Source organism: Heterodontus francisci, chromosome 10 (assembly GCF_036365525.1).
Source record: "Heterodontus francisci isolate sHetFra1 chromosome 10, sHetFra1.hap1, whole genome shotgun sequence".
Classification (NCBI taxonomy): domain Eukaryota; kingdom Metazoa; phylum Chordata; class Chondrichthyes; order Heterodontiformes; family Heterodontidae; genus Heterodontus; species Heterodontus francisci.
Genome location: NC_090380.1, coordinates 48,832,740 through 48,845,465, shown reverse-complemented (window position 1 = coordinate 48,845,465; position 12,726 = coordinate 48,832,740). Strand labels below are relative to the sequence as shown.

The following is a 12,726-nucleotide window of genomic DNA, read 5'->3' as shown; positions in this document are numbered from 1 at the left end:
AACTATGAGTCGTTTCAGCCTTCTTTATGTGCAATATAATGCATGAATGAGAAAGGAGGAGGTGAACATTAACTTTTAATATTTTAACCACTTTTAGCTAGGACAGAAGTTTCAATCTGGTGCTGTGCTGATCAAAGCTTATAGGTTTATAGTTTCCAAACAAGGTGCAACACTAAACTAACCTGAGGCATAATTTCATGTTATTTTTGGTCATTGGTGGACAAATTCCTCATAGTTGCCACAATGGTGATAAATTAATAAACTGGAGTGAAATTAGTTGTGCAGTCTGACATTTGTTTAGGATAGGATTTGGAGATCTGAGTTAGTCAACTTTCAGAGATTGGTTTGTACTGAAGCAAGTTCAGACCTTTGCTAATTCAGGTTAGATTTGTCTCTTTAAATGAAAAATGCACAGATGAAGATCTGAATATGTGCAGACACACTACTGGGAGCCATTCAATTGGGATTATTCCACAATCACAGTAAGGAAGTAACAGCACTCCAAGGCCACTTACGATGGGAATGTGAATGAAGCACAGCTGCCCACTGGCAGTGCAAGATTACAGAATCACCCCTAAATTTTCCCCTCCCCCAATAACAAATCCACTTTCACCTTTTAGGTTTGGTGTGCAAGAGGGGGTGCTTTAATTATTTTGTTGCATACTTTATTCCATTTAGCAAGTTTTTGCATTCTAACTAAACATCTAAATCAAGGCCAGTTTGTTGCTCCCTTCCTTTGATCCATTTCACATGGGTACTTCCTCAGGGATTCTCCTAGTCGACTGCCATAGCTTCAGCAGAAGATTGGCAGAAATCCCAGATGGGTGTAAACAGGGTTTCTGCCAATCATAAAAATTATAGAAAGAGGCCAATTGGCCCATTGTGTCTGTGCTGGCCAATCTTCCATCAAAATTATGATCAATCAGGCCAAAACCCACTGAATATGCTAACACTGATTTGTTTTGGTCTCTCGGTGTTGCACTGGATCAGAGTAAATGTGTATCTAATACACCAAGTGTATCACAGCGCTACTGTGTTCTTTACCCACAGATGAAGACAAAGACAGGGCTACAAGTAGCGCTTCGCCTGTTTCAGTGGACAGCGACAGCACAGAGGTTCTCCTTGCATCCTATAGTAATGGGACACTTAATCAGGCCTCAAGTTCAAACAAACAACAACTTGGAGGTATTTATTAATTTGACTTTCACCAAGAACAAACAGCCTGGCTCTATTCGAATGTCTCCAAACTAGATTGATTGATCGACTGCACATTCTTCCTCTCAACAGATAAATATTCAGATTGGAATAAACTTCTACCATTATTTCAAACTTTACTGAGGATATATTCACTGAATTAGGTTCTAAGTGCACTTTGCTACATGTTCTGCCTGCTTTGTGAATCTTCACTCTATTGAAATCAAGCATCATTGCACCAGATCCTTTTAAAAAAAAAATTCTCAGGAACTCAAAACTATGGAACTCCTCTACTCCTTTCATCTCCTCTTCCAGTGCAGACTGAGCTTTACCAAGCTTAATTACAATTCCCCCTTTCAGTTAGTCAAAATTTACCCAAAAGGAGAACAGCCAGCTGCTCAACTGTATTGCTTCCTGAGAGGAGCGTATTTCTTAAAAAAAAATGTAAATTGAAATATCACTATTTCTCAACTGGCATTGTTATGGGAACAGAAATTATGTATAATCGGGCCAGAGAAGGGATCATTAGGATCCACAACTGCAAAAGAGGTTAACTGGCCCTATTTGGTCTGTCACTTTGACAAAATAGGAATTTTTCTATATTTTATTTTATACAGTCCGAAAATAGCTAAAGTTAAAATAGAATCTACCTTTCCTAATGGAAGTTCAACATGAATGCCTGGAGGTGGAAGAGGAGAACATTATAGAAAAAGAAATACACCATTTTCCTTTTTCATCTAAGATCATTAACACAGGCGATTAACCAGTACTCTACAATGAGCTTTGGTAATTTTTTTTATTTCATTGCAAGATCAGCAATAAGGAGCAAGAAAGAAAGAATATTGAGAGGGAATATAAACTAAATGGTTCAATTTTAAAGAGGGTGCAGGGACATTGAGACATGGATACCAGGGATGAGGGCTTTCATCACTGGGATGATGTGGAGATACTGGAGGAGGTGGGATTATTCTCAATACAGCAGAGAAGGTTAAGGGGAGATCTAATGGAGGTGTTCAAAATTATGAAGGGTGTTGATACAGTAGGTAGGGAGAAACTGTTTCCACTGACAGGAAAGATTGGTAACCAGAAGACACAGGTTTAAGATAATTGGCGGAAGATCTAGGGGGAAATATGGAGAAATTTTATTTATGCAATGAGTTGGAATGCACTGCCTGAAGGCGTGGTGGAAGCCAGATCTGCAGGATCTAACTGATACCAGCAAGTTTGATGATCAGTCGGCTCTCAGATCCAGGACCCGGCATAAATGGCATAGCTAGATGGTCTTTCATGATCGTCATCTCTCCTGATGGCAGCTCACATGACCTTTGTAGTAATCACCCCCAGATGCCAGCCTATGCAAGTGTCAGAATATTGGACCACACATCTGCAGTGCCTGAACAGTCCCCTAGTAGTCAAGAGCCCCAAGGTAAGGGCGAGCACAGTCCCCCAAAGAGCCACACAATACCAAGGCACATCTCTAGCTTCAGAGATCACCAGGATAGTGTTAGGAACAGGTAATAAGATATATATGTCAACAATGAAATCAATATATGTTATGAAGTCTGGTGTTCTCAAGTAAATCTGTTCTTTGTATTTTTGTGTTTGAGACGATGCTTTGGAGATCAATTTGCAATGGAAGATAGAGTTCCTTCTATGCTTCCCAACTGAACCATTGTCTCCTTTAGCCAACCTCTTCTGAGACATCACTGCGGGAATGGCATGGTTTGTAGTCTCTGGTGGAAGGGTACTTTGGAATTGCTGCTCTTCTCCTTTAGTGTAATCTTACCTTGCATGCCTCTGTCATTTCCCCTTCCTTCTGTTCTTCCTCCATCATGAGAACATATGAGAATGCCCTGAAAGAATGCCATGGTTAGGGCTTCGCAGCAGAAAGGTGGGAAGGGATAGGATTTTACTGACTGAAACTGCTGAAGGGCGACTTGCAGAATCCTCTCTTTGTAGCATAAATGATCAAAAGAAATTCAGTCAAATCTGATGTTTCAGACATTTAAAGCCTGTGCGTGTGTTATTTGTTTTTGGAGAAGATCTTAAGTTTAATTCCTAAGATTTGACAGGGGTGCTTGAGAAACTACTCAGTTTCTGGTACTCAGATTTGTAAGATTATACAAAAATGCAAAAGAAAATGACAATAGAATTGAAAGATCATCTGCCAGAAAACATTTCGTACATTGGTTTGAAGGGATTACTAATTATAGGAAAACTGTTGCAATTTTTTTGGGAAATCTGTCAAAATTGTTAACATGTTCACACACAATTGTCCCACATAATTAATAAAACTCTTTCAAAACTGACCTTCCTCTAGTGGTATCCTGGTGCTTTATTTTTTTTAAAAAAAACCATATCATTGGGGGCACAAAATGTTTTCACTATACTGTTGTTATAACCAGGTGAGAAAGAGGCCTAGGGTTCCTTTTCAGCCTTCGCCTGGTCTTAATGTAACAGGGTATAATTTTTAAACACACTTTTTAGCTCCCCCTTGGTGAATCCACGTTCACTGCTTTCAAATTATAAGGCAAAGAAATGAGCACAAACAAGCTTTCTTAGGTGTAAAGAAGGTAGGTGAAATTTTATTAAACTTGAACTCTAATTCAGCTGACACCTACGGATGCACGACGTGCCCACTCTAGCATGCATACACAATACACACATGCAAATAGAGACAGAAAAGAGAAGAAAAAATAAAGTGGAAAGGTTTGAGGCAATACCTAAAGAGTTTTTGTTACGGATCTTCGAGCTCACTGTAGAGTCCATGTTTGTAGGTGGATCTTGCTTTTCGTTGAGGCCTAATATCCTTCTTAAACCTTATTCACTGTAGGAGACTTTTCTCTCTTGGGTTCATGTGTCTTCAGTCGGTTTTTGGAGTTCCGTGAGAAAGAGATGGGAGCAGACAGAACAGGAGAGGAGGTCTGCTTCAGTTCAGGAGCAAAGGCTTTCTGCCAGTTCAAACACTGTCTCTACAATTTAAAACTCCCCAAGTTGGCCAGCAGGGCAGTCATGTGACCGACCGGTATAACCATTGCTGGCTTTGTGTATCGTATTGGAGCAGCAACAATTTGAAATTTAATGTCCATGTGGTGAAATTAATGTGCCTCATTCTTGGCAGGTGGGGGCCTGCATGACACTGTACTGTATATGATTTACTGAAAGTACAGATTCATAATGATGAAACTTGCATCACTCTGCTTACGTGGTTAGTTCACCTAATTGATAACCATCAACATGACATTTTACTATAATATTAGTATAGGCCCTTTTGATGAGAATGGGTTAACAAGGTTCCACAAATGCAGCAGTGTAGTCGCATTCTTTCATTCACAGCCTTTGGCCTGATTGATTTGCAGTCAAGAATCACGTTATGTTACACATGATCTTGGCTTAGCACATTTGAAAATCACCAACAGCATGGTAGAGTTTGCAAAAATCTAACCGACTTTTTTTTCCTTCAAGGTAGTCTGTTGGATCTAGATGGACTGAGCGATGATGACATGCCATCTATAAGTCAGATTAATGGTCGCCATCAGTTCCCATATGAACAGTGCTCCAGTTCAACTCCCTGCAAATCCATACCTTCATCTGGTTTTTGGAGTAGCTGCCTCAACAGAAAGAAAAGAGTGAGGTTAGTGAGCAAAAGTCTTAGGCTATTGAATTCACAGAGTTTCAAAAGGATCGTTTTTGTCATATTTTGTTTTAATGTGGCAGATTGTCTACTCCTTATAGAACTTGCCATATGTTATTTATTTCAATAGGATGAAACTGCATTCTACATACAAATTAAGAGAAGGCCACTAGGTCCCTTGAGTCTGCTTTGCCATTCAACAGGATCATGGCTGATTTGATTGTAACCTCAACTCCACATTCTTGCCTACCCCCGATAACCTTTCACCTCCTTGCTTATCAAGAATTTATTTACCTCTGTCTTAAAAATATTCAGACTCTGCTTCCACTGCCTTTTGAGGAAGAGAGTTCCAAAGACTCACGACCCTCAAAGAGAAGTTTCTCCTCATCTTTGTCTTAAATGGGTGATCCTTAATTTTTTAATCTAGTTCTAGATTCTCCCACAAGAGGAAGCATCCTTTCCACATCCACCCTGTCAAGACCCCTCAGGATCTTATATGTTTCAATCAAGTCGCCTCTTTTCTAAACTCCAGCAGATACAAGCCTAGCCTATCCAACCTTTCCTCATAAGACAACCCGCCCATTCCAGGTATTAGTCTAGTAAACCTTCTCTGAACTGCTTCCAATGCATTTACATCCTTCCTTAACTTCTTCTCTTTTGGGCCTCCTTATCTCGAGAGACAATGGATACGCGCCTGGAGGTGGTCAGTGGTTTGTGAAGCAGCGCCTGGAGTGGCTATAAAGGCCAATTCTGGAGTGACAGGCTCTTCCACAGGTGCTGCAGAGAAATTTGTTTGTTGGGGCTGTTGCACAGTTGGCTCTCCCCTTGCGCCTCTGTCTTTTTTCCTGCCAACTACTAAGTCTCTTCGACTCGCCACAATTTAGCCCTGTCTTTATGGCTGCCCGCCAGCTCTGGCGAATGCTGGCAAATGACTCCCACGACTTGTGATCAATGTCACACGATTTCATGTCGCGTTTGCAGACGTCTTTATAACGGAGACATGGACGGCCGGTGGGTCTGATACCAGTGGCGAGCTCGCTGTACAATGTGTCTTTGGGGATCCTGCCATCTTCCATGCGGCTCACATGGCCAAGCCTTAACTAAGGAGACCAATACTGTACACAGTACTCCAGTTGTGGTCTCACCAATGCTCTGTATAACTGAAGCATAACCTCCCTACTTTTGTATTCAATTCCCCTCACGGTAAACAATAACATTCTATTAGCTTTCCTAATTACGTGCTGTACCTGCATACTAACCTTTTGCAATTCATGCACTAGGACACCAAAATCACTCTGCATCCTCTCACCATTTAGATAATATGCTTCTTTTTTATTCTTCCTGCCAAAATGGACAATTTCACATTTTCCCACATCATACTACATTTGTCAGATCTTTGCCCACTCATTTAACCTTTCTATATACCTTTGTAGCCTCCTTATGTCCTCTTCACAAATTACTTTACCTATTTTTGTGTCATCAGCAAATTTAGCAACCATACCTTCGGCCCCTTCATCCAAGTCATTTACATAAATTGTAAAAGGTTGAGGCCCCGGCACTGATCCCTGTGGCACACCACTCGTTTCATCTTGCCAACCAGAAAATGACCCATTTATGCCTACTGTTTCCTGTTAGCTAGCCAAACGTCTATCCATGCTAATATGTTACTCCCGACACCATGAGCTTTTATTTTCCGCAATAACCTTTGATGTGGCACCTCATCAAATGCCTTCTGGAAATCTAAATACAGTACATCCACCAGTTCCCCCTTATCCACAACATGTTACTTCTTCAAAGATCTCCAATAATTTAGTTAAATATGATTTCCCTTTCACAATACCATGTTGACTCTGCCTGATTACCTTGATTTTTTCTAAGTGTCCTGCTAGAACGCCTTTAATAGATTAGATTAGATTAGAGATACAGCACTGAAACAGGCCCTTCGGCCCACCGAGTCTGTGCCGACCATCAACCACCCATTTATACTAATCCTACACTAATCCCATATACCTACCAAACATCCCCACCTGTCCCTGTATTTCCCTACCACCTACCTATACTAGTGACAATTTATAATGGCCAATTTACCTACCAACCTGCAAGTCTTTTGGCTTGTGGGAGGAAACCGGAGCACCCGGAGAAAACCCACGCAGACACAGGGAGAACTTGCAAACTCCGCACAGGCAGTACCCGGAATCGAACCCGGGTCCCTGGAGCTGTGAGGCTGCGGTGCTAACCACTGCGCCACTGTGCCGCCCAAAATAATAGCTAACATATGCCCTATGACAGATGTTAAGCTAATTGGCCTGTAGTTTCCTGCTTTCTGTCTCCCTCCCTTTTTGAATAAAGGAGTTATATTCACTATTTTCCAACCTAATGGAACCTTCCCCGAATCTAGGGAATTTTGGAAAATTAAAACCAACGCATCAACTATCTCATTAGCCACTTCTTTTAAGACCCTAGGATGAAGTGCATCAGAACCCGGGGACTTGTCAGCCTGCAGCTCCAACAAGTTGCACAGTACCACTTGCCCGGCGATTGTAATTTTCTTGAGTTCCTCCCTCCCTTTCATTTCCTGATTTACAGCTATTTCGGGGATGTTACAACTATCCTCTATAGTGAAGACCGATGCAAAATACCTGTTCAATTCATCTGCCATCTCCTTATTTTCTATTCATTCGCCAGACTCACTTTCTCTTGGACCAACACTCCCTTTGTGAACTCTTTTAAAATAAAAAATCTAGAGAACCTCTTACTACCTGTTTTTATACTTCGAGCTAGCTTTCTCTCATACTCTAATTTTTCCCTCCTTATTAATCTTTTAGTCATTCTTCACTATGAGGTCATTAATTAATCCTATTTCGTTGCACAATACCAGATCTAGTATAGCCTGCTCTCTGGTTGGCTCCAGAATGTGCTGTTCTAAGAAACTATCCTGAAGACAATTTATGAACTCATCTAGGCTACCTTTGCCCATCTGATTTTTCCAGTCTATATGTAGATTAAAATCCCCCATGATTATCGCCGTACTATTCTATAATGCACGGGCATCCTGCTTCAGCACATAACACCCAATGAAACTGAAAATGACCCAAGATTCTGCTCAAAGGTCCCAAGCTGACCAATAGATCTCCATACAGTTGCGACTGCAAATCAGAATGTGGTCATAAGTGGGACTTCACAGCAGTTTTAAACTGGCACATAAAGCAGGACTACTTGCCCAAAATGCAGTTTATATTAAACATCAGTTGACATATCCTTGTTGCGATGTACACAGCCACACTATTTTTCCTATTCTTTGTGTGTACTGAAACATGCTTCCAATGTCGGCAACTACATTAAAATTCTAGTCTTAGACCCACTCTTCCATGGTGCCACACAAAGGGTTATTCCGCAAAGTAGGAGCTCCTGGTGTAGGGGGTAACATATTAGCATGGATAGAAGATTGGTTGGCTGACAGAAAACAGAGTATGCATAAATGGGTCCTTTTCTGATTGGCAGGATGTGACGAGTGGAGTCCCACAGGGGTCTGTGCTGGGGCCTTAACTTTTTACAATTTACATCAATGACTTGGATGAGGGGGGGGATGGCATGGTAGCTAAATTTGCAGATGACACAAGATAGGTAAGGAAAGTATGCTGTGAAGAGGACATAAGGAAGTTGCAGACCGACAGATAGGTGGAGTGAGTGGGTAAAAATCTGGCAGATGGAGTGTAATGTGGGAAAATGTGAAGTTGTTCACTTTGGCAGGAAGAATAAAAAATGCACAGTATTACTTAAACGGAGAACAACAAGAATTCCGAAGTGCAGAGGGATCTAGGTGTTCTAGTGCAGGAGTCACAAAAAGTTAGTATGCAGGTAATAAAGGTGGCTATTGGAATGCTATCCTTTATTACAAAGGGAATTGAAAATAAAAGTAAGGATGTTATGCTTCAGTTATACAGGGAATTGGTGAGACCACATCCCGAATACTGTGTGCAGTTTTGGTCTCCTTATTTAAGGAGAGATGTAAATGCGTTGGAGGCGGCTCAGAGGAGGTTTACTAGATTGATACCTGGAATGAGCGGGTTGTCTTATGAGGAAAGGTTGGACAGGCTAGGTTTGTTTTCACTGGAGTTTAGAAGAGTGAGGGGAGACTTGATTTGAAATATAGAAGATCCTAAACAGTCTTGACAAGATGGATGTGGAAAGGATGAGTCTTGCGGGTGAGTCCAGAACTAGGGGGCACTGTTTTAAAATGAGGGGTTGCCCTTTTAGGACAGAGATGAAGAGAAATTTTTTCTCAGGGTTGTGAGACATTGGAACTCTCTGCCTCAGAAGGTGGTGGACGCAGGGCCATTGAATATTTTTAAGGCAGAGGTAGATAGATTCTTATTAGGCAAGGGAATCAAAGGCTATCCGGGGTAGATGGGAGTGTGGAATTCAAAACACAAACAGATCAGCCATGATCTTATTGAAGGGCAGAGCAGGCTCGAGGGGCCGAATGGCCTATTTCTAATTTGTATGTTTGTATGTACTCTAACATGATACATTTTGTCAACCAAAATTTTACTGCATTGTCCAATTATTGTATTTAGGAGAATATGCCCATCACCAATATAGTTGGATCATGAAATCATATCTTTACTTATGTGGGGGATTAGTTATCAGTAAAATAGGTCTCTGCACAGTTTCAAATACCAGTAATGGACAACTAATGCTTCCCAATGAGCAATTGAGCTGGTATCATGGGGTGTAGAAACAGAAATAGGAGTATTGCATAATATTTATAACCTCAGTTCATAAACCTGTCAGCATACATGGGGTGAGCAAACATATAAAACAGAAGCAACATTTTGCTTGTATTTAAAAATGTATTCAGCATCTAAGATCACAGACCACCACTTAACATGCAACAGAATCTAAATTAAATCATGTACCATAACTATAGTTATTTAAGAAAAATGCAATGTTAAAGTGACAATGAAGTATTCCAAAATGCTGATCTCTGTGGAAGATCAGGCAACGGATTAAGTGTGAAACAATGAAAACATAGACAGATGATCACTGCTAATACTGTAAAATGTTCTACCAGCAATCTAGAAATCTACATATACCGATTTTAGGTTTTGGGGTATGGGTAGGGGTGCATATTTAAATGTGATAAAACTAAGGAATGGTGGATATTTTTTATCCAAATTTGGTATTGGGTATATCCAGGGAGGTACAACATGGCTAAGATCTAGGGTAAAATTCTACCTACACAGCCTAAATAATGACTTTCAAAGGCCCCTATTACTCAACGATCCTAAAGTTGAAAGGGCGTTGCCACCCTGGTGCTAGGGTCAAGGATATCACGGAGCGGCTGCAGGACATTCTGAAGGCAGATGGTGAACAGTCAGAGGTCGTGGTACACATTGGTACCAACAACATAGGTAGAAAGAGGGATGAGGTCCTGCAACAAGAATTTAGGCAGCTCAGTAGCAGATTAAAAAGCAGGACCATAAAGGTTGTAATCTCTGGATTACTCCTGATGCCAAGTGTTAGTGAGTATAAGAATAGGAGGATAGAGCAGATGAATGCGTGGCTGAGGAGATGGTGCAGAAGGGAGGGCTTTAGCTTCCTGGATCTGTTTCTGGTAAAAGTGGGACCTGTACAAGTTGGACGGGTTGCACATGAACCGGAATGGAACCAACATCCTTGCTGGGAGGTTTGCTAGTGCTGTTGGGGGCGGGGGGGGGGGGGGGGGGTGGGGGGGTGCGTGTGCTTTAAACTAATTTGGCAGGGGGATGGGATATAGAGTGGAGGTACAATAGGGGATGATGTACAGTCAAACATAAAAGAGAAACTGAGTCAGTCTGGAAGGCAGAGCAAATATAGACCTATTAAGGCACAAGTGAAAAATGCAAGGCTGGATTGCATCTATTTTAACGCAAGGAGTCTTACTAGTAAGGCAGATGAATTGAGGGCGATGATTAGCACATGGGAATATGATATTATTGCTATCAGAGACATGGTTGAGGGAGGGGCAGGATTGGCAGCTCAATATTCCAGGGTATAGAATCACAGGCGAGACAGGGAAGGGGGTAAAAGAGGAGGTGGCATTGCACTGTTGATCAAGGAATCAATTACTGCAGTAAGGAGGGATAAGATCTTAGAAGGTTCCTCAAATGAGGTCATATGGGTAGAACTTAAAAACAAAAAGTGGGCAATCTCTTGGCTGGGGTGTACTACAGGCCTCCAAATAGTCAGGAAGAGATAGAGGAGCAGATATGTAGACAAATCTCAGAGAGGTATAAAAATAATAGGGTAATAATAGTGGGGGATTTCAACTTCCCCAATATCAACTGGGATAGTCTTGGTGCATAAGGCTTAAAGGGGGTGGGGGGAATTCTTAAAAAGCATACAGGAGAGCTCTTTGAGCCAGTACGTAGAAAGTCCTACAAGAGAAGGGGCAGTTCTGGACCTAATCCTAGGGAATGAAGCCGGACAAGTGGTAGAAATGTCAGTGGGGAAGCATTTTGGGGATAGTGACCATAACTGTAAGATTTAAGGTAGTTATGGAAAAGGACAGAGATGGACCAGAAATAAAAGTACTGAATTGGCGGAAGGCCGATTTCAACATGGTAAAACAGGATCTGGCCAAAGTGGACTGGGAGCAGCTACTTGTAGGAAAGTCTACATCAGACCAGTGGGAGTCAAAGAGGAAACAGTGAGAGTTCAGAGCCAGCACGTACCCGTGAAGGTGAAGGGTAGGACCAACAAGTTCAGGGAACCCTGGATGTCAAGGGATATACAGGATTGGATCAGGTAAAAAAAAAAGGCTTATGGCAGATTCTGAGTGCTGAAAACAGCAGAGGCACTAGGAGTATAGAAAGTGTAAGGGGGTACTTAAGAAAGTAATTAGGAGAGCAAAGAGGGGACATGAAAAAACACTGGCGGGCAAGATAAAGGAAAATCCTAAGGCATTTTATAAGTATATTAAGGGCAAGAGGATAACCAGGCAAAGAGTAGGGTCCATTGGGGACCAAAGTGGCAATGTGCGCGTGGAGCTCGAGGACACTGGTGAGGTTTTAAATGATTACTTTTCATCTGTGTTCACTATGGAGGACGATGTAGGTATAGAGATCAGGGAGGGGGATTGTGATATACTTGAATATATTAGCATTGAAAGGGAGGAAGTATTAGCTGTTTCAGCGGGCTTAAAAGTGGATAAATCCCCAGGCCCAGATGAGATGTATCCCAGGCTGTGTTGAGGCAAGGGAGGAGATAGCAGGGGCTCTGACACAAATTTTCAAATCCTCTCTGGCCACAGGAGAGGTACCAGAGGATTGGAGGACAGCAAATGTGGTACCATTATTCAAGAAGGATAGCAGGGATAAACCAGGTAATTACAGGCCGGTGAGTCTAACATCAGTGGTAGGGAAACTACTGGAAAAAATTCTGAGGGACAGGATTAATCTCCACTTGGAGAGGCAGGGATTAATCAGGGATAGTCAGCATGGCTTTGTCAGGGGGAGATCGTGTCTAACTAACTTGATTGAATTTTTTTGAGGTGGTGACTAGATGTGTAGATGAGGGTAAAAACAGTTGATGTAGTCTACATGGACTTCTGTCAGGCTTTTGATAAGGTCCCGCACGGGAGATTGGTTAAGAAGGTTAGAGCCCATGGGATCCAGGGCAATTTGGCAAATTGGATCCAAAATTGGCTTAGCGGCAGGAGGCAGAGGGTGAAGGTCGAGGGTTGTTTTTGCGAGTGGACGCCTGTGACCAGTGGTCTACCACAGGGATCGGTGCTGGGACCCTTACTGTTTGTAATGTACATTAATGATTTAGACGTGAATATAGGAGGTATAAGTAGTAATTTCACAGATGACACGAAAATTGGTGGCGTCGTAAATAGTGAGGACGAAAGCCTT

At 41.8% G+C, this 12,726-nt stretch overlaps 1 protein-coding gene across 1 annotated transcript in view; it reads left to right on the top strand.

Moving 5' to 3' along the window:
• LOC137374118 (centrosomal protein of 63 kDa-like) overlaps positions 1–12,726 on the top strand; it is a 116,472-nt gene that overhangs the window by 98,265 nt on the left and 5,481 nt on the right. Inside the window, exons 8-9 of the mRNA XM_068039882.1 lie at positions 1,051–1,185; positions 4,660–4,828. Coding sequence (XP_067895983.1) covers positions 1,051–1,185; positions 4,660–4,828 — 304 coding nt within the window. The remainder of the gene's footprint in view (positions 1–1,050; positions 1,186–4,659; positions 4,829–12,726) is intronic.